General features: G+C 39.8%; 1 protein-coding gene across 1 annotated transcript in view; it reads right to left on the bottom strand.

Annotated features, from left to right (window-relative positions):
* The window catches only part of Dhc93AB (Dynein heavy chain at 93AB), a 780,004-nt gene that overhangs the window by 374,835 nt on the left and 381,526 nt on the right, over positions 1-23,643 (bottom strand). The window contains exons 19-22 of the mRNA XM_068228295.1: positions 21,476-21,553; positions 19,301-19,486; positions 17,676-17,845; positions 10,633-10,855 (exon numbers count right to left, since the gene is read on the bottom strand). Of these exons, the coding sequence (XP_068084396.1) occupies positions 10,633-10,855; positions 17,676-17,845; positions 19,301-19,486; positions 21,476-21,553 (657 nt within the window). The remainder of the gene's footprint in view (positions 1-10,632; positions 10,856-17,675; positions 17,846-19,300; positions 19,487-21,475; positions 21,554-23,643) is intronic.

Genomic DNA, 23,643 nt, shown 5'->3' with positions numbered 1-23,643 from the left:
TTTAGCCCCTTTTGACGGCTAAACATTGCTTTGATTCGAACTCTAACAATTTTCTCAGTTGCTGGAATTTTTTGAGTTTTTCAAAATTGTTCTGTCATCATGCCCGGCCCTCGCGATGTTCTCCTCCTTAACTACTTGCGCAAAGAGGAGTTGATATATGAATTAACTATCAGAAACGTTCAATCTGGAGGCACGGTTGCAATAGACACTAACAAGCTTAGAGAGTCCCTTGATTTGCCCATTTCCATCCCCAATTTGGGAGAGAAAGAAATTGATGACTCTCTTTCCACGATTGTCGAGAATATTACTGGGCTTGCATCGGTAGTCAGCTTTTTTGATGAAAACGATCCATCTCCTAATCAAATTAAGCGTGTGCAAGGCAGGCTGTATCACTTTGCAAATAGAGTTAATGATCTGTTGTCTCTAAAGGTGAATGACGTTCAGAGGAAGCAAGCTAATACGCTCCTTGAAACTATTTCTGAATTGTCTAATAAGGTCACTCAATTGCTAACCGGCGAAGCTCCTCCCAAAACTGATCAACCCGCCACGGTGAATGTAGGTAACGAGGAAGAGCCTCCTCAGGGAGAAGTCAATAGGATAACCGTTGCTGCTCAAACTATCTCTGCCCCATCGAACAACGAATCTGAACGCCGTGCGTCATTGAGTAACATCTGCTCTGAATTAACTTCTTTGCCATTGAAACCTTTAACGACTATGTCACCTGGGTTCAGCAGCTTGCCTCATCCATTGGCAATGTTGCTTAGAGGTATCTCTAAGTTTTCCGTCAACACCACCAGTGACGTAATTTCATTTTTAAGATTTCTAGTGGAATTTCAGGATCATGCCCTTGTGTTTTCTCTTTCCCCATGTCAAATTTTGCAAATTATCTATCCTTATGCTATTGGTGTTCTATCTGACAAAATAGTTAGAGCCATCGCTGAGCAATCTTCTATTGAGGATTTCCATGCCCATTTGCTAGCTAACTTCATCCCGGCTAGGGCCAGGTCCTCCCTTATTCAGAAATACTATTATCGGGTACAGCGCTTGGATGAAAACCTGGCAGACTTCATCCAAGATATTAAGTTTTATACTAGGGTGTTTGCTCTTCACTTCCCTGAGGATCAAATTGTACAAGCTATTGTGGAAGGTATTTCACCATCCTATAGGTCATATTTGTGTTTCGCGGCGTGCCCGCAAACGTTCTCGGAACTTGAAGCATTGGCAGTCTCAGCGGAAGGAGTTAGATACGCCGATTCTTTGCGTGTCGCGAAAGAACCCCCGCCTTCCTTTAGTAACACTCGGCCTCCACCTCGCCGACCAGTCAATCCCCGTAAATGTTATGCTTGCGGGTCACCTGACCATCTGCGGAATAAGTGTCCTCTGATCAAGTCAAGTGGGACAAGGAATGGAGCAGGGTCATCACAAGGCTGTTTTAAGTGTGGGGCCTTCTCACATATCGCCAAGAATTGCCCAAACTCAAATAGCACCCCCTCCTGCTCAACTTCTGGTGCAAATTCCAGCTATGCCAATAATAAAAAGTGACTAGTGGCGTCGGCTGAGCCGACTAATCCATCTTCCCGAGACTCAGCCCCTAGTAAACAGGTTGTAAATGCAGAGAACGACCTGCCTTCAAATTCATCTTTTGAATGCCCTAAAGAGTGTCTTAGGATTGCGGCGGATACCCCCGCACCTGTTCCTTTTCTTAAGATTGAGTTAAATAACGAGCCTATAACAGCTCTCTTAGATTCAGGCAGTGTTTGTTCCATTATTTCGGCTGATTGGTATTCTAAATTGAAATCTGTTTGTAAACTCCCTGACTATGACTCATCTCCTGTTAAATATGTTTCGGCTAATTCATCTCCATTAGAAATTCTAGGCTCCCTACATGTCAAAATTCGGGTTTTTAAATTTACATGGAAGATCAAATTGTTTGTGGCCAAGCGTTTGTCTTGCCCCATCATATTGGGAGCGGACTTCATTTCTCACACTGGTCTTGTGCTCGATCTCCAGAGTAGGTCGTGCACATTCAAATTTGCGTCCAATTGTAGAATTCCCTTGTTAAAGTGTAATCCTGTATCATGTTCATCTATTTCGCCTACCCAGGATGAGATGTTGTTAGACCTTAGACATCTACCTGAGGAGCAGGCTGATAGTATTCGGAAACTGTGTCAGTCGTTTCCCGAGGTGTTCTCTGATACTCTTGGTGTTACTGACCTTATTGAATACAAAATTGAGGTCACGGATTCAATTCCTGTCCGTTTTCCACCGTATAGGCTATCTCCACCTAAAATGAAGGCTCTGAAAGAAATCATCGATCAGATGTTGAAGGATGGTATTATTAGGCCCTCTAAGTCAGCGTATTCTTCGCCTATTTTTCTAGTCCCGAAACCCCAAGGAGGCTTCAGGCCTGTCATTGATTACAGGGCTCTCAATCGGAAGGTGGTGTTGCAATCTGTGCCCCTTCCCGACCTTCATTCTTGTTTTTCATGGTTTCGTAAGGCCAAGTTCTTCACCATCTTGGACTTGAATCAGGCCTATAATCAAATTCCCCTTGCAGAGGAGTCTAAACATCTTACAGCGTTTGCCACGGACTGGAACTTATACGAATACAACCGCGTGCCTTTCGGGCTCCCCACGGGGGCAGCTGTGCTCACTAGGCTACTAGATAGGGTCTTCTCCGACATCAAATTTGAGTACTTATATCACTACTTGGATGATGTCGTCGTATTTTCCGAGACTTTTGAAGAACATCTAGATCATCTGCGAGAAGTTCTGAATCGCCTTCGTAAGGCTGGGTTAACTGTCAAGTTGTCCAAGGTTGCCTTTGCTAAGCCCTCTATGTCATTCCTAGGGCATATTGTGTCACCCGATGGGGTAGCTGTCGATCATTCTAGAACACAGGCCATCCGTGATTTTAAACCTCCTAAGGACATCAAAGGTATCGCTAGATTCATTGGTATGGTGAATTTCTTCAGGAAGTTCATTCCTAATTTTGCTAATAGAGCGGCGCCCTTAAACCTTCTTCGTAGGAAAGGCATCAAATTCGAGTGGGGACCTTCCCAACAAGCCGCTTTTGAAGATCTGAAATTAGCTCTCTGTAATGCCCCTGTACTTGCTATGCCTGATTTCTCGAAGAAATTCATCGTCCAAACGGACGCGTCGTCGTCAGCTGTAGCTGCAGTCCTTCTTCAAGAGACTGAACTAGGGAGGCGTCCCATCGCCTATGCATCTAGGACTCTATCGGCTCAAGAAGCCAAGTATTCCATCTATGAGCTCGAAGGGTTGGCAGTCTTATTCGCCTTAGAAAAGTTCCGTCTCTATCTGGAACATGTCAAATTCGACCTGGAGACAGATAATTAAGCCTTAAGCTGGGTCTTAGGTAGGCCGCGTCGTACTGGTCGTATAGCCCGTTGGGCCATCCGTATTTCTGCCTTCCAATTTGATGTACGACATATCAGAGGTACCGAAAATGTTGTTGCTGATGGACTCAGCCGTATGTTTCACAACGACGTCGAAACCCACGAACCGGTCGACAGTTCATCACCTTCCGAGTCCATACTATCCGAGGTTAATGCCATCCTAACAGATGCTCCCATGCTTTTTAGGGATATTGAGAAATACCAACGTGAAGATCCGACGCTGGCTCCTATAATGGAAACCCTTTCTTCTGGGGAACATGCTGTCCCTTATGTTCTGAGGAATGGTGTTCTATGTTGCCCTTCGAGGCATGATAAGTTGATGAAAGTTGTTGTTCCAGCGGTTCTTGTACCTATGATCTTCAAATACTATCATGAGACCCCATTGGGGGGGCATCTGGGTATCTTTAAAACTCGTGAAAAGATTCGTGAAATGTTCATCTGGAAAGGTATGGACGGTGAAATCCGTGAACTTGTAAAAGCTTGTAAATCTTGTTTGCTCAGTAAACCCACCATGTCCACTAAAGTAGGCCTTTTGTCTTCTCATCAAGCGTCGCGCCCCATGGAACGCCTGTATATTGATTATGTGGGACCCTTCCCCCAGTCAAAGGGCAATGCCAACAAGTTCATCCTTGTGTGTGTAGATGGTTTTACAAGATTTTCCTGGTTATTTCCGACTAAGCTGGCTACCGCTCAGTCAACCATTACTTGCTTAAATTCTATTTTTGCTTCTTTTGGTCCGTGTCAATATATTGTATCTGATAATGCTAAGGCTTTTACATCTAATTTATTTCGTAAATTCTGTTTTGACTTGTCCATCTCTCATGTAACTACATCTGCTTATTATCCTCAACCATCTCTGGCTGAACGGGTTAACCGTAATCTCAGGTCCGCACTCATTGCCTATCATCATGAAGATCCTTCCAGGTGGGACACGTCCCCGCATTGGATAGCTTTTGCTTTGAATTCGGCGGTTCATGAATCTCACAAGTTTACTCCAGCTTCCTTGATGTTCAAGTTTGTTCCCAACTCGCCGCTCTCTAACCTCTGGTCTTTGAATGACATTCTACCCGAGACAATAGATCCGGATAACATTAAAGATCTTTGGAAGAAGGCTAAAGCCAATCTTAAAGTGTCTCATGAAAAGGTTAGGGAAAGGTATGATCGTGGACGGAGACCCACCACTTTGAAGGTAGGTGACCAGGTTATGGTCAAAAATTTTGTTCCCGCGGGCAAGCTTGCCCCCAGATTTCATGGGCCTTGTATCATTCTCGATTTTCTTACGCCGGTTACCTTATTGCTAAGTAATCCAGCCACCGAGAGGATATTTAGAGTTCACCTGTCCCAGGTGAAACCGGTGTAATTTCTGTGCTAACTTGCTTCATATTATTTTGAAAGGATATGAAGGTTATATTTTTTTTTTTTTTTGAGTTTCACTTTTAAGGCATTCTGCCCCTTCTGTAATATTTTGGTTTTAGATGTAAGCCTTGTATAAAACCTGCCCCGACCCGTTAAACTGCCATCCTGTTCTTGCCACGGCCATTACCACGCTCCCGTCTCCTGCTTCACCTTACACTGTGGCTTCATAATAGTAAATGCCATGGATATCTACACGCCGCTGGCCCCTCAACCTCTCCACAAGCCTGTACCCTCAAAGAAGATGATAGTCCAACACAATTCTGCCGCCTAGCTTTAATGTTTCAGCGCCCCCGCAGCCGCGCAGCGCCGTGCAGCGACTGGGGAGGGGGATGGGCCCCCTCCTCTCCAGCGAGGACGACATGTGCACGGCGAGCCGGAGCTCTCCCCCCGGCCAAGGCTGATGTGCGGCGCACGACCTGCTACATGCCCGCAGCCTGTATCTGTTCACCGCGGGCGCGGCGTACTTCAACACCTCTGCTCCCCTCATAGTGCGGGCGAGCGGTATCTCAGGGTACTTAAGGGGTCCGAGCGGCCTTCTTTTGGACGCAAGCTGCAACGGCCGGTCCGGCCATCCAACTTCATCAACATCAACTACATGGACAGTTACTATAAGAGATAACTACATTTGGGAATTTAACAACAATATTTGGTGGACATTGCAAAACTTTTCTTCACTTTTAAGCATTAAAGGTTTATCTTCAGAAATTCAACTACTACAAACAGAAAGACTTTACTGCACCTGCAACAACAAAATTTTGAAATTGAAACCAACCAAATTACTTATAAATGCTTCCGCAATTAATCTTAATATCAACATCATTACTTGGACTTTGTTTCAAACTGATTTCATGTGTCACCCCTGGAGGAACTTTTGGGGGGGGAGGTCTGTACCGGGCGGTACACCTCTACTCTGTTTATTTAAAAGTTGCGCCAGTTGAAACTCCTCTTCTGGAGGAAGGTTGAACTTTATCTATTCTATTAATTCTCTACTTTCTCAGAAGATGTCACCACGTGGAAAATTTTGAGTTTTTGAACTGTGTCACTTTTGATGTGTTTTTGTTTCGCTTGAAGTAAGAAGTGTGAACTTTCTCTTCTAGAGGACACTACTGAAGATCAACAATAGTGCGACCTAGTGCGGAGTTAAAGAACTATTTTGTTGGAGAAATTTTTATTTCAAGAGTTTGTTCTCTGTTAAATTTCCTTCTGTCATTGTTTAAGTTGGCTGTATACCCCTCTTTTTCCCCTTAGTTTGGATCTAGCCAATCCCGAATTTCTTTAATTAATTTTCCACCAATAATGTGTTTCTTTTTCCTCGATGTAGGGGTTTCTTTTCCCGAACCAATAAAAACTTTGAGGGAGGGTGTTTTATTTCCCCTAACGCCTAGAATCTTCCGCGAGAGGATATAAACTGCTGATTTTGGGGTCTCCGGGCCACTTCTGTTCCATCTTTCAGTGTATTAAGTACATAGCAGGAGGCGGGAAGCGCCTCTTTCTTCTTCAGCCGTTCAACACCAGGTAATGGCCTATTAATAACTTCTTTTCTTGCTAGGTCGGCAGTTTAACACTCGCGGCGGGTTCGAAGCATTTCCATCATGTAACCTTTTCCTAAAATGTAATTACTCTTTTCATCTTTTTCTTGTAAAGCTACATATTGGGATAGAGAGTGCTAACCCTCTCGAGCTCCCACTCACATTTGTTTTGAGGTGAACTTATTTTCTCAAACTATTCTTCGTTTATGTAATGTAAAGTGTTCTTCTCTAAGTCACCTCTGTAGTATGGGATTAGCCCTTGCGTTAGCGGCCCAGAGCCAGATTAGGTTTTAAAAAAAACAAAGTGTATTAGGAGTGCAAGATCGCCTCCTCTCAAATTGTTATTTTAGAGGTCATGTAATCAACCTTCTTTTCATGTAATAGACCTCTGTAGGTTGGGTATTTTACCCCTGTGAATACGTCCTTAAAGGACAGCTTGAAGGTAGAGTTTGGTTTGGCCTTTGAGAGGCTTAAATTTTAAGAGCGGATCGCTCTTTTGAAAATGGAGTGTCATATGCCTCGTGGAGGCTTTTCTGTGTAATTCGGAGCCAGGGGCTCCTAGGGATGAATGGGGTTTTCTGCCCCTCTGTTAAAACTTGTGTTTGTGGTAAAACTGAGCTGATCGCAGAAGTCAGGGCGTGAAGCCCAAAACCTGTAAATATTGTATCTCCCCTTGTTTTGCTACATTGTACCTGCCAGGTCTGTTATTGCTTTGTTTTTGAAAAGAAAATATAACCTAGTTAAATTTTAAATTACTTTTACATTAACTTTGATTCCGTAGTTTGAAACCCATTCACGCCCGCACCTTCTTACGCCTCTACCTACCGCTAAAACACGGTAACAGTGATAAACAGCAGAAGGGACAATGCACTGCCCTCCTGGGCATTACTTTGTGGTTGTAAACTATGGTAAGTGCCTCTCTTTAACTTGCACACAGCTGGTACAGTTATTATACAACATCTGGACTTTCCCTACAAGTCTTTCGAGCACTTTCCTCCTTCACAAGCACTGCCAGGTTTTCTCTCCTGTGACACTATCATATGCCTTTCCAATATCCAGAAATATCTTGATCACGTTCTTGCCTTCAATGTAAATAAAAAGCTATACAAATACAAATATATATATCTTCAAAATCTCCCTTCCTAAAATAATAATAATAATTTTGTTTGGCTATTTCTAGCCGGGTGCAGCCCTTGTAAGGCAGACCCTCCGATGAGGTAGGTGGCATCTGCCATGTGTAGGTAACTGCGTGTTATTGTGGTGGAGGATAGTGTTATGTGTGGTGTGTAAATTGCAAGGATGTTGGGGACACCACAAACACCCAGCCCCCGGGCCATTTGAATTAACCAGTGAAGATTAAAATATCTGACCCGCCCGGGAATTGCACCCGGGATCCTATGAATTGAAGGACAGCACGTTGACCATTCAGCCAATGAGACAGAATTCCTAAAATTAGGGAGCAGGGATTATTGGATGGTGAGGATTATTCACGTATATATCATATATATACTAATCTATGCATTAAGAGTATAGGTGGACTAATGAGAGAGCCCTGCTCCTTGAGCTAATGGCATGAGTGTGGGCAGAGCTGACAGCAACTGACTTCTAGTAGTTTGTGCTGTAAGGACAAGATGGCTATATGCAGAGCCAAGACGCAAGCAAAGCTACAGCTATGTATGAATGTACGTTGTATTATGTATACGCAATATAATCGTACAGTTCGTTTGTCATTCAATTGTTTATGCTCTATTTCTAAACAAGTGTTTATGTTGTCCTGCAGTATTTCTATGAATACAAGTAGTAGTCAAAGGAGTGTTTAGTTATCACTAGAGCCCAGATTTCCATGCAAATGCATGTTTTTAAATACACTGGTTACACTTTTCAAACTTTGCAAATATTTGTTTTATGACTTAATGATTCCAAATAACAGTTCTTTTCCCTTGCATGTTTGCATGTTTTGGCCTGATTAGGAGAAAATTCATGCATAATGCATATTTTGAAGATTTTGGATTTTGTAGTGAAAATTTGAATGCTTATTTTTCATAATATGACTTTTCTTCTGACTTCGACGCATATATAATGTTAACTTGCATTATAGTGCCTTCCATGAATGCTGATTTGCAGAATTTGGGACCATTTTTCCACGTACAGTATGTCTATTACTGAGAGATGGAGAGAATGTATTCCTGGCATCCTATCTGACAAACAAAGTTGGTACATATGGTTGAGATCCTATAAACCAATTAAACAAGCACTTTCTTACTGTTGCTTGAGTAAACATGACGTAAGCCGGAGGGCCCCACATTGACCTCTGTAATTCTTAGGAATAAGGCCTCCCAGTTACAAATTACTATAACTTGAACCGTAAACTGTGCATTACCAAATGACGGTTCATTTTTCTATGTTAGACGAACAAAACAAAACTTCTATCACACTTCTGTGACACCGCATTACTGAGATAGCAGCTTGGAAACCTTGGTTTTAACTGAATCTTCCGTTGTAATCCTGGAAATTCCTACCCAGAACTCTCATTCGTCACACATCTTTGTTACTGCAGCTTTAATCTTTAGCAGTTATTGAAGACATCATCATCTGCAATCACCACACGGAGAAGTAGCTGTGGCAACTAGAGACCAGCTGAACGAAATGATCTGTCCAAATCCTGATTTTGAATTTGTCAAGTTTATAAAAGACGTATTGCGGTGCGAATATAAATACGTACAATTTGACCTCACCTTTTCTCAAATGTCTTCATTTAAGTATGCACCTGTCACTCGTGTGACAGAGAAAGGTCATTTTCTGTGCTTAAGAATGTGTAGACAGATAAACAGATGAGCTTACATCAAGTCAATTTGGAGAAATTAGTTTTTCTACAAAGGTTCAAACGGAATTGAATTTTGATAGTACATATTTTCCAGTTTATTGAGCATGTTTTGCCATACGATAGTGCATGAATGCATGCATATTTTGAGATTTGGTAGTGCATGGAAATTCAGGCTCTAGTTATCAAATATCAAAATAATTAATTTTGTTTCCTACGCATAATCTAATGAAATGAATATAGTTAAATGTATTTACTTAGTACAAAGCGTTTGTGTACAAAATAACATATTTTTCTCTCTAATGCACTGAGTAAAATGACACAATAGGAATAAAACTGTTAAACATTTAGATGTGTGCCCCTTTACTGGTTGTAATGGAGAACTGTGCAAGCAGCTGCTAGGCTGTACCTTCCGTCAGAGCCCACGCATACTCTGTTCCTTTACCTGCCTAAAGTGGAGCGCTGCTCACTGAGACAAATTGTGCTCGCCTTTGCATTAGAGACTTGGGTAATGGAAGAAAGAGATTTTTAGTACAGCACAGTCGAACAAAATAAACTTCCTGAGGAGCACGATAGGAGTTACAAGAAAAGACAGAGTAAGAAATGAGAAAATAAGAATGAGGAGAGAGAGAGAGAGAGGTTAGAGTAGTGTCAACTAGGATGTTATGTGCATATCAAATGAATGGGGGACTCAAGGGTATCCCGAAAAATGTCTTGCTTGCTAGTGGTTTAACGTCGCACTAATACATCGAAGGTTTTCGGTGATGCAAGTATGGGAAAGGGCTAGGATTGAGAAGGTAGCAGCCATGGCCTTAATTAAGGTACAGGTCCACTACATGCCTGATATGCTTTTTTTTCTTTTTTCTATTTGCTTTACGTCGCACCGACACAGATATGTCTTATGGTGACGATGGGATAGGAAAGGCCTAGGAACTGGAAGGAAGCGGCCGTGGCCTTAATTAAGGTACAGCCCCGGCATTTGTCTAGTAAGAAAATGGGAAACCACGGAAAACCATCTTCAGGGCTGCCGACAGTGGGACTCGAACCCACTACCTCCCGATTACTGGATACTGGCCGCACTTAAGCGACTGCAGCTACTGAGCTCGGTATGCCTGATATGAAAATCAGAAACCACAGAAAACCATCTTCAGGGCTGCAACTGGTGGGATTCAAACCCATCATCTCCCGAATCCAGAAGAATGCCCGTGGTGGAGATGGCTAGCAAGAGGCTGAAGGGAAGATTGAGATACAGATGGATGAGGAGAGAGGAGAAGATTGGAATGTATTGTTAGTGGAGAGCTGATGGAATTATTGGAAATGATTGGGAGGTTTATATTCCAAACAGACCTGGCCAGTGACTGGAAACTGTGCTAGACAATGATGATGATGATGATGATGATGATGATTGTTTCCTATACACAGACATGCATATAAAATGGAAACTTACCTGGAGAAGGACATTGATTTCCTCAGGCAACTCTTGATCGTAATATTTGAGAAGTTCGATTGTGGCTGTAAGAGGTTCAAACATTTCATCTGTGGTCTTCTGTCTGTCCTTGACGTTTAAGAGGTAGCCCATGACATTGACGAGGCGCTGATAGTCACCCTCTTCGACTGGCTGCAGCAATCCCTCATCGGCCTCACGAATGAACGACGCAAGATCCTGGAGGCTGGCATGCACACACAAAGGCACCAGACTAGTGCCTCTCACCAACAGCACATAACACCACTACTGAATAGTCTCTCACTATGACATTCAAAACTTCAAGCCAATTGTTCATTGTCTTTGCAAACATCCTGTCAACTTCTGCAATTTCAATCACTAAACATTCACAAAGTTCTAAGCAACATTATTACAGAAAAGAAAACATAAACAAATGCCTCATTTGTAGTGTCACACACATGTTGGTTTCCATTTCCCTAATTATTCCTATGAAGTTTTATATTTCAATAATTACAATGATGGAATTTATTAATATTATTATTATTATTATTATTATTATTATTATTATTATTATTATTATTATTATTATTATTATTATTATTATTATTATTATTAATGTTGTTGTTATTGTTGTTTTAACATGTTAGCTGCCATGGGTGTCTGATCAGAGCGGCAGTATAGGTATTTACCGTATAATCTCTAATACCACCCGCACTGCTTTTTCGAAAATATCGCTTCCAAAATTGGGTGCGGGTCTTATTTAAAATTTGGGGAAATTTATCTTTCTGAATACGTGTAAATCGGACATCACTGCTATCACGGCTTGGCAACAATGCTCTCTCCGCTCTCAGTATATGCTACTTCTGTGCATGGCGCCAGTCTCACGGACATTCTCGGAGTATCAACATGAATTCCCCAAAGCGTTAGTGATCTTTTACTGCGAGCAAGAAACTGAAAGTAAGATAGGAACGTAAGATAGTTCAGGAAGCTGAAATTATTCGAAATCGTGCCACTGGTAGGAAATACAATTCTGACGCATCGTGTATTTGCGATTGGAGAAAGAAGAAAAATGTGCTATTAACAAGTAGTGGTGAACGTAGAGCTTTTTGTGAACTGAGTGTACAGTTTCCAGAAATTGAAAATAATCACACACTGACGCCAACTGGTCGCATTCAGTGCCCAGAAGTTCAGCTACTGTGTTTGTGGATTTTGACGGCATGGAATCATATCCCTGGACACCTCATAGGAAGAGCTTCAGGAAATGTAGCATTTCTAATGCTATGGATGCCAGCGATGACAACATTTTGTGGGAAGGTGATGGTGATGAAAGTTCTGAAGTTGGTACTGATGATGATGAATGTACTCGTTGGATATCATTCTGGAAATGTTTGTTTAGTTTTATTTGTATTTTATAATCATTTGATGTGTGTTAGTAAAGATTGTAAATAATTTTGACTTCACTTTTTTAAAGATTTTGTTCCTTCAAAATAAGGGTGCGGGTCTTATTCGGTGGCGGGTGGTATTTGAGATTATACTGTATTAATAGCTACAGTATGTCAATCCAGCAACAGTTGTTTGCTAGGTAATGTGAAAACAAATTCTTATACTAACTGCACACATTCTAGCATGGAAAAAATTAACCACGGTATCACAAGAGACTCTTTGGTAATCCAGAGACATAATAACACTGTCACCCAATTCAGACAGCTATGCAGTGTAGAACACTTAAAAAATGACAAAAGATGTGACATTACTTATTGGCCCGATCAGGTCAACATATGATTTTATGTAGTAACAACCAAGATGAAATTGAGAATTCAAACAAATTATTTGACATTACAATGTATTTCAGTTGCGAGATGTGACGATGGATGGTGAAGGGACCCATTCCCTGTGGAGCCAGGCAAGAGCCCGTGTTCGGTGGTATAAGAAATTCTAGTTGGCGGTCAGTCTTAGCTGGCCAACGGAGCAAAGCAAGTCTGTGCTCCGCAGACCACACTCGGCGGTGGCAGGCTACGATGTTCGGTTTCAAGTCTGCAGCCAACCGGCTCCCTGGTTACCTCTATCACTCATTTTCACAGAAACTAACACGCAATAAGTAGACTGTGACGTAGTGAAAGTAAGCAAACAAAATGTCTTGAAGTTCTCATGCCAAATCTCCCATGAAAGGCTAAACAATGGCCAGCGCCCAATCGGGTGGGCAGTTATGTTATAAGTGCTTGTAATGACCAAACGAAAATGTGCCAGCCTGATTGGGATGGTACTTGTGAGCCTCTGAATATTAACATTTCTGCCTCATTTATGGTTTATTATCAGTACACAGGCACAATAAAGTAGGAAATAAGGAGAAACTATATTTCATTCAAAATGGCGCTTCAGAGGTGTGTGTGTGTGTGTGTGTGTGTGTGTGCGTGCGTGCGTGCGTGCGTGTGTGTGTGTGCAAAATGTAGCATTGCAGGTAACATCTTAATGTATTTTCTTCTTCTTCTAACACATTTTCCACACCCTCATAAGGTCATGGGTGTAAACTGTAACACATACGGACTTGGCCCTCTTTCACGGCCTGAAGGTACATACTTGATCTTAAGTCAATCAATCAATCAATCAATCAATCAATCAATCAATCAATCAATCAATCAATCAATCAATCAATCAATCAATCAATCAATCAATCAATCAATCAATCAATCAATCAATCAATCAATCAATCAATCAATCAATCAATCCATCAATCTGTGATCATTACCATATCAATTCACCATTAAACATAATATGTTAATCAATCAATCAATCAATCAATCAATCAATCAATCAATCAATCAATCAATCACCATTGATCTGCATTTAGGGCAGTCTCCCAGGTGGCAGATTCTCTATCTGTTGTTTACCTAGTCTTTTCTTAAATAATTACAAAGAAATTGGAAATTAACTGAACATCTCCCATGGTAAATTATTCCAAACCCTAACTCCTCTTCCTATAAATGAATATTTGCTCCAATTTATCCTCTTGAATTCAACTTCATCTTTATATTGCAATCTTTCCTACTTTTAGAAACAGCACTCAAACTTATTCGTCTACTAATGTCATTCCATGCCGTATCTCCACTGACAGCTCCAAACTTACCACTTAGTCAAGCAGCTCATCTCCTTTCTTCCAAGTCTTCCCAGCCCAAACTTTGCAACATTTTTGTAACACTACTCTAGTATCAAAAATCATCCACAACAAATGGAGCTGCTTTTCTTTAGATTTTTTCCAGTTCTCGAATCAAGTAATCTTGGTGAAGTTCTCATACACTGGAACCATACTCGAGTTGGGGTCTTACCACACGCTTATATGCCCTCTCCTTTTCATCCTTACTATAACCCCTAAATACCCTCAATACCATCTGTAGAGATCTGTACCCTTTATTTACAATCCCATTGATGTGATTACCCCAATGAAGATCTTTCCTGATTTTAATACCTAGGTAGTTACAATGCTCCCCGTAAGGAGCTTACACTCCGGTAATTAAAAATGAGAGGACTTTTCCTATTAGGGAAACTTACAACCTGACTTTTAAGCCCATTTTATCACCATGCCACTGCCTGTTGTCCATCTCGTAACAATGTCGAGGTCTTTTTGCAGTTTCTCATGATCTTGTAACTTATTTATTACTCTATACAGAATAACATCATCCACAAAAAGCCTTATCACCAATTCCAGGTCTTTACACATATTTATATATATAAGAAAATGTAAAAGTCCAATAATACTGCTTTAACCCTTAAATGCACAGCATTGCATATGTGCAAAGGAGAATTTACTTGCTTCTTATATCTGCTTTACAATTTTAGAAGTGTGTATTAACTTCTACCTTACAGGTGAACTCACAGGTGTCACTAGTGTATTAAAAAATGAAAAAACGATTTTATATTTTTTTCTTGCTAATCACTTGGAATGTAGTGTTAACTTCAAACAATTAAGGTAAAACAAATGAAATATAGGTTACCTTGGATAATTCGTGAGCAAGGACATTCATAAGACTCAAGTATGTCAGTAGCTACAGGAATCGTACAGCTCTGCATATACTGGTACGTAAAACATTTAAAAACTCTTTTAACATTCTGACTGATCCAAATAAATTTTAAAAAATATTTATTTTGACAAATAATTTTTAAATACTTTTATGGTAAAACTGTATTACTTCTGGAATGAAAAATCATCATAGGCCTATTCGAATGCAATATGAAATAGTGCACTTAAGGGTTAAGGAATTCCCCTCTTAATGATTAGAGGATCAGATAATGTTTCACCTACTCCATTTCTCTGAGTTGTATTTTCTAGAATATAGCCACCTTTTCAGTCACTCTTTTGTCTAGTCAAACTGCAGTCATTTTTGCATGAAGTCTCCCATCATCTACCCTATCCAAACCCCCCCCCCCCCACTCTCTCTCTCTCTCTCTCTCTCTCCCACGTTCGTTTCTGATTACTGGCTTCATCAAGGAGGGTGGGCATCAACATTCACCGAGGGACCACCTTGAAAGAATTTTCAGTCTTGATGCAGGAAATGTAGGACGAGAATAAAGTCTGATAAACACAGGAAGTAGGAAGAAACACACAATGACTTGTCATTGTCTTTGTCCCATTATGTGTTCCTCTCTCTATATACTGTATGACTACATGACAAATAGGTAGCACTGAAGCCTGAAGAAATCTTTATGAACAACTAGTGGACCCATGCTGTTCCGCAGCATTCCTTATACATATCTCAGATAACTCGTCTTGATATGCCTATCACAGTCTTATTGTTTTGCCTGCCTTTTTCGACAGTTTTATGAGCATTTAATACCAATACATAATAACTGATTCATTCCTAATTTATTTTGTAACAGTTCTTTCCATACAATATTGACTGTGCTTCGACCATTCGGCCGTATCTGGATCTTAACATTTTCAAACGATCTTGCCCGAGATAGTGCAACATACAATTGGCCATGACAATGCTGGTTCGGGTATGTAGACTACCCACTTTTTCAAGTGTTAGTCCCTGTGCTTTGTTAATGGTCATACAGATGGCTTGATACCCTCTTGTCTGTATGTACATCGATTGATTTTTAGCAGCATGTAACTTATTAGGAACATTCTGCCATCTGATGAGTATATTCAGAAGCTGGGGAAGGTCACAGAATCAAGGAGTACCTAGCAGAGAATAGCATTCCTCCATCATCAGGGAAGTGTATACTCTCTGGCTTGACAGGTAGTAATTGAACATGGCTGCATGCAATGACATTACTAAGGATGAAAATGACATATATCAGCATATTAATGAAAGTGTTAGCCGCTTGGCAACCTGGTAAGTAACGAATGTATTGCAGGTTAGGGTAAAACTTTGCCTGCAATTACTGGAGTGATAATTTAATAATCTGATTTTATGATTACTCAAAGTTGGCCGAACTTAGAGACCTATCAATGTCTCATGATTCACCGGCAGGTAATTCCAGAGAGAACAAAACAGAAATGAAGCAAATTGGTCCAGTCGAATGGACAGACTTTTTTTGCCAAAGTTGCATTTAGTAAACTCTTTTAATATATAGAAAATCCTTGTACCCTATCTTTATACTTATACAGGGTGGTCAGAAGCAATGTGTACCTGGTAATACAAGAGTTGGTCATACTGATCAATAATTTGAAAAAAGTAATTTGATACCTCATGCCATTGTCTTTTTACCAGCAACTGAAGTTAGCCAATCAGATTACTCTGCAGGTGAATTTAAATGGGCTTTGCGAGGCTGAAGACCGGATTGAGAGCCAGACTGAGAAATCAGCATCAAATACAAAAAACACCCTAGGTTCCAGCTGGTCTCACCATAGCGTATTTGCTGTGGCATGATCCTGTCAGCTCAGAGCTCCATGTTGAAATCCCTCCCATGGCAAAGATTTTGTTCCTTTGACTGGTGCTCTCAAACTGGTCTTCAGTCACATGCGCAATTAGGAACACCACTTCGCAAAGCGATCTAACTGCTTAACATCAGCAGCTGATAAAATGACAATGGTGTGAGATATTTAATTATTTATTAGTATTACCTCCCCTCTAATGCTCAAATACCTGGTTCACGTTGTTTCAGACCACCCTGTATACTGTACTAAACAATGACTACAGCAGAATTCAGACAACAGAAATGAGATTCATGAATCAAACTACTCAATAGGACAAAATCAGGAATTAAGTAAATAGGAAGGTAGTTGACATGCAGGCCCTTATTACCAGTGTAATAAAGAAGTGTAGACTTGAGTGGTATAGGCACATCACAAGAATGAACAGCAAAAGACCTGCCAGAAAATTCTTTGACTTTATTGTTCACGGGAAAAGACCAAGGGGAAGACCAAGAAAATGCTGGATAGAGACAGTAAAATTAGATGTGAAGGTGAGAGTTCTCAGATGGGAAGATGGCCTGGAAAAGAAGATGTATGAAGACAGGAAAAGATGGTGTGCACTTGTTCTCCACACCCAGGAAATAGGAGTCAGAATATGATGATGATGAATCTTCATACTAAGTTTTCTACATAATCATATGTCTAAAAAAATGAAATTTGCTTGAAAAATTTCACAATAAAGAGAAATATAGCTATGCAGGTAAGCAAGAGGATAGAGTCAAAGCAAGACCATCTACATCAAGTTAATGTGAGGTTTTTCTGTTTGTCAATTACATTCTTATTCGGGACTCTACAATGCAAGCCAGCAAATAGTTTCTTGAAAATCCTTTTTAAATCTTGAATTTTTGTGACTTGTATTGAAAAACTAGGCTAAGCTACAAGGCTGTTCTTTTATTCTCCTTTGCATCCTTGAAAATTCTTTATGAAATACCCCCACCTCCTTTGGAACCTTATGGTAGTTTGAGAGTACAGTACATAATAATAAATTCAAAATACTTTGTTGGTCCAGTCTCCCTCCTCGATCAGTGCCCCGCTTTTGAAATACATTAACTCTATATTTCTAAGCATCCATCTTTAGCTGATGATGTATTTTGATTAAAAATTTATAGTAAAATGATGTATAATCATTCACCTGCTGGTAACATGATCTACAAGGTGCTGTTTAAACATGTTCCCCCATTTACGGACAGTGTTGAGTAGGGCTTGCTGGAAGGGACGCACATCCACTTGGAACCAGCCGCAGAAGATCTGTACAGGAGGTAACTCTTCAATCTCGGTGTACAAGCTCTCAAAGTTGTCAATCTGTCATCAAAATGAAGATAGTATCAATTGCACAACAGGTAGATGAAAAATGGTGGAATAACATTTTTATAAATCTAGAGAAGAAATATGATTCAATGTGCAATGGTTTGAAGAGGAAAGTGTTTACAGCAAACCAAATGGATGTATATAGAAAATTAAATGACAATGAGATTTATAGTCATGAGTCAAGTTCTCTGTTTATAAGAGACAGTAGTGTGGGAAGGCTGAAATATTCACTGTACAGCTTCAATGTATATAATCTAAATATACAGTGCATACCAAGATCATAGTTTACCATTCTATTGTCATATCGACATTGCTTACAGTTGTGAAACTCTGACCCTCCACTGTCAGAATATCAAAAAGCTAGAGCGCTTCCGTCTGCAAAAGATTGGATCCATCTTGAACATCAAATGGGGGGACCATATTACCAACCTTGCAGTTCTCGAGAAAGTGCATACTATAAGCACAGAGAGTACCGTCATTGGCCATCATCTCAGATGGACAGTAATAAACCCTGAGAGTCACTGTTAAAATCTAAGTCCGCCTTGTAGTGTAAAAAGTTATTGAAAATGAAATAGCGTATGGCTTTTAGTGCCGGGAGTGTCCGAGGAAATGTTCGGCTCACCAGGTACAGGTCTTTTGATTTGACACCCGTAGGCGACCTGGGTATCATCATGAGGATTAAATGATGATGAAGACAATACATACACCCAGCCCCCGTGTGAGCAAAATTAACCAATAATGGTTAAAATTCCCGACCCTACTGGGAATCAAACCTGGGACCCCTGTGACCAAAGGCCAGCACGTTAACCACTTAGCCATGGAGCTGGACTAAAAAGTTATTTAATCTATATCAATAAAATGCCATACATGTTTTGAGAACCTCTTGTTCCCTTCCTCAACAGCCAAACATTCCACCAAATAATGTTTGGACTTGATATCTAACCTCTTCACAATATACTCGAATTGAGTATTGATTGGAAATACAATAAATGTCATCTAGATCAAATATTTAAAATTGACTTACTCTAAATTTATAATTAAAATACAGGAGTTGTCAATTATATAAAATATTTAAAATTACATATGAACTAAACATTTTTCATAAAATAAGAATCTTTTTTTCTTAAAATACTAATAAACTAAAAACCAAAGAAAAGAAGAAGAAAAGATTCTTATTTTATGAATTCATTTGGTTATTATGTCATTTTAAATATTTTATTTTGTTGACAAGTCTGGTGTTTTAATTATAAGTTCTTTTATGAATTATTATTTTTATAAATGAGAAGGCAGTTAACATAACAATGTTTTAGATGGATATTGCATAATCCAGACACAAAAATTAATGTACGTAAATGATAAAAGTCAGCTTGCTGCATAACCAAGCCTGAACTATGGCACTAACAATTCAAATGAATGTTTGAGGTTCTACAATATTTTAAATTTAATTACCTGTTCTTTGAAATGTTCCATTTGAGGTGGATTGGGAGGAGGAGCATAACCATCTTCAAGAGAGATCATTTCCATCTCATCAGGTGTCAGCTGCCTACCATATTCCAAAAACTGCTGCATGTATGACTCTCGATCATCCAACCACAAGTATGAGTAAGTCTCAAATTCTTCACTGAACTCAACTGCCTATAACAGAAAGTAAACATTTCTGGCAGCAGCGTATTTCCATTGGAATGTCATCAATAGGGCTCGGAAGTTGAGGAAAATCCTTTTTTCTCGAGCGTCAGAAGACGAGGCCCAACATAATACATTAAAACCTCATTAAGACATTTCTTCAGGGGACAATAAAGAAGAACATGTTAAGCAAGAAAACTTCCTACTGAATATACAAATAAAAACTATCCAAAGGTATATGGAAACACTACATATGATTTTTTCCAACATGAGGGCATTTTACATCGTGTAAACGTGGGTACAGTGAAAACTATATCTACCATTTCTAAAGATGAGAGGAAAGCATTAAAAGGTCTGAAAAACACCAAACAACAAATATGAAAACATGTGCACAGGGGCTAATAAAAATAAAGTATTATTGTACATAACACTCTTTCTAAAACAAATGTCAGTAGAAGCCTTTTCCTGCTTAGCAAATTGTAAATTCAAAATTCCGATTCTCATTGTATTAAATCTATATAAAAATACCTCACTTATCATGTCATGAATTTCTGCTGTTACTGCTTAATACAATCACATTTTTTCATAGCCCCGAAAATGTTACTGTATTTGTTATCCCTTGTGAAAGAGATGTGATTTTCAACTTGGGTAAGAGCCATCATCACAGTTGCATGATTATGGGAAACAGCCCTCCTGAACTTCACAGGATAAGTTGCACTTTTGGAGAGCAAGCTGATAGCCTCAGAAATGTTTAGTTTTCCTTGTCGGTTAGCAGCGAGATTGCTAAATAGCACAGTGAGCCTGTTTGTATTTCACATTCCACTCAGAAGGTAGAAATTTATTTTGTGTTGTGTAGTACAGCGAAGTGCAGCAAATATTTTTTGTGTGATATGGTAGGCTATATCTGGATTAGAAACTAACCATGAGAAATTGACTAGCGTGGTGCATATGTGTCTTGTGATAGCCTAGATATGGATAAGGAAAATGTCATGAAATTCCTTAATAATGAAGACAAAATTAAAATCTGTCAGAAAGTGGACTGGCGTAAGCGTGCAGAGGTCGCAAATGTTGAAACTCGCAGCTTCAAGTTTTGACTCGATCGCTCAAGTTGGTTGAAGTTTTGGTTGATTCAAAATGGTAGCCATAGTCATTCCTGGTAGTTGCACAGGGTCGAATGTAACCTCCAATTCATCTACTCTTTGCAATTCATTGTCTACGAGTGTGACCAGAAAATAATGTTTAACAACCCACTGTTCCAAAATGAAAGGCTTCTACTAACTACTACAGAGTGTGATCTGCAATAATACTTCAGTATATTTGTTGGCCCCTGTGCACATATTTTCATATTTGTTGTCTGGTGTTTTTTACACCTTTCAGTGTACTTGTTATTTTATAATCTCTACTGGAAAAGATTTTCATATTTGTTCTCTCATGTTTTTCACACCTTTTAATACATTCTGCTCTTCTTTAGAAATGGTAGACAGGTGTATAGTTTTCACTGTACTCGTGGATACACGACGTAAAATGCCTTCATATCGGAAAAAGTCGTATCTAGCGTTTCCATATCTCTGTTGGATAGTTTTTATTCATATATTCATTAGTACATTTCCTCGTTTAACACATTCTTTTTCCTTGTCCCCTGCAGAAACACCTTAACGAGGTTTCACTGTATATGTTGCATACCACCAGAATTTTGTATTTTTAAACATTATATTCCTTTGTTAAATATGTAATTAAAACTAAAATTATGAATTCATTTGGCTCGCATTTTTATGTCCTTCTTGCCAGATTTTAGGTCCATTTTTGGATATTTTTAGGTAGCAATTTATTGGTCTTGAACTTCAGAGCCCCAGTCATCAACATTCTGATTGTAAAAAAAATATAAGTATAGAAAAGGAACAAAACAACTGAGAGAGAGAGAGAGAGAGAGAGAGAATAGGATGAACGCAGTGTCAGGACAGTATGAGAAGAGGGAGCAACAGAAATAGGAGAATAACTTACATCACTGATGACTTTCTTAACACCTCCCAAAATTTCACGCTTCATTTCACGGATATCTTCGTTTTCTTCCATCTCTGCCTGCAATGCATACAAGAACATAATCAATCCATTTTCTGTAGCATTCCTCTAACCATAGGGGCTGTCTTTCTATGAGGGTATTGGCTAATTAGATTTGCAGAGTAACTTAAATATTGTCCTTAACCCTTAGCCCTCCATTTCTTTCTGCAAATGCTTGCCTCTCCAGTTCCATTTAGAAATATGCTCACAGATGGATAAGGACAAACACATGGGCAACATATTTATAAAAAGGGGCAAAGACGGCCAGGTGTAGAGCTAACCACTGTACCCCATCAAGTGCCGAGGTTACGGATAGTGGAAGTCTTTACCTTCCACCCCACCAAGGGCCTTCATGGCCTGTATAGAGATGACTTTTAAATAAAACAAATACAAAATAAATATAATACAAGTACAATACAATACTCAGATGCAATATTCAGCATATTTAACCCTGAAATTATCTCAGGCAGTCACATTTTCATCACTAATTGTGCTTTGTGTGGAACTTCTCAAATCACTCACCAAGATGTAATCCAGGCTTTCTTGTACATGCATTAAAGAGAAACACTATCTCACAATGTTGTCCCTTCACTTCTTGGTCGCTGAAAACTGCAGTCTTTCCTTCTCCTCTATGGATGACAATAAATGAAGTGTGAACGACCATTTAGATCATTTAGCGGGATAATCTTCTGAATATTTACATAGGCATACTGGTTAAGTTCACGCATAATTTCCATCAATAACCATCAGTCATGAACAACTGAAAATAATCAAGGTCACTCTTAGGTTCATGGTGTGGGTTACTGTAGTCACGTCCTAATTCGTGAACCATGGGCAATGGCTGAGTGGCCTAGTAAGTGGTCCTGAGAGTCGGGATACCAGTTGCTATGGAACGGGAGTGGACATCTCGGACATATTCTGAGTCATGGCCATCCTTGTGCTCGGGCGGCTAGGACTATACAATCCAGCGGTGGTCCCTAACCTGTTAGAGGAGAGATTCTCACTTGGACTATGTGTAAGTAGGGTAACATTCTGCTTCATGAATTTACCAAGTTCAAAACATTTTAAGCAAGCCTCGGACCTCTGGGAGTAACAGAGTCCCACTCCCATTTGACAGGTGAGGGACTCCTTGGAAACAACTTGGTGAATGAAATGGAATTTGATGGGGAGCTATCAATATTAATGGGGCTTATGGAAGAAAGAAAGGAGAACTGGCTGGGTCAACAAAGAGGATGTATTTCAAGGTGATAGGAGTAAATGCTAATCGTATAAGGGGAGATATTGAGGAAGAGATAGGAGATAATAAAGTGTACTTGACGGGTGTTAAAAAGGGAAAGGCAGAGTGTGGGATTGGGCTGTTCATCAGGAATACCATTGCATGCAACATAGTTTCTGTTAGGCATGTAAATGAGCGAACAATATGGGTAGATTTGGCAGTTGGAGGAATTAGGATGAGAACTGTCTCAGTGTATTCAACATGTGAGGGTGCAGATGAGGATGAAGTTGACAAGTTTTATGAAGCATTGAGTGACATCATAGTCAGGGTCAACAGCAAGGATAGGATAGTGCTAATGGGCGATTTCAATGCGAGAGTTGGAAATAGAACTGAACGATATGAAAAGGTGATTGGTAGATGTGGGGAAGATATGGAAGCTAATGGAAATTTGAAGCGTTTGCTGGAGTTCTGTGCTAGTATGGGTTTAGCAGTTATGAATACATTCTTCAAGCATAAGGCTATAAACTGCTACATATGGGAGGCTAGGGGTACCAGATCCATAATAGACTATATCTTAACCAACTTCAAATTCAAGAAGTCTGTTAAGAGTATATGGGTTTTATGAAGATTTTTCGATGATACAGACCACTATCTGATCTGTATTGAACTAAGTATCTCCAGGCCTAGGATAGAGAAAGTGAAATCTGTCTGCAAATGAATAAGGGTAGAAAATCTCCAGGACAAGGAAACTAGACAGAAATACATGGATATGATTAGTGAGAAGTTTCGAACAGTGGACAGTAACCAGGTTCAGGATATAGAAAGAGAATGGGTGGCATACAGGGATGCTGTAGTAGAAACAGGAACAACTGTGTGTAAAGATAGGAAAACTTGA

The sequence above is a fragment of the Anabrus simplex genome, chromosome 6 (assembly GCF_040414725.1).
Source record: "Anabrus simplex isolate iqAnaSimp1 chromosome 6, ASM4041472v1, whole genome shotgun sequence".
NCBI classification, from domain to species: domain Eukaryota; kingdom Metazoa; phylum Arthropoda; class Insecta; order Orthoptera; family Tettigoniidae; genus Anabrus; species Anabrus simplex.
Note: the sequence above shows the minus strand (reverse complement) of the source record. Positions and strands in the feature narration are given on the sequence as shown.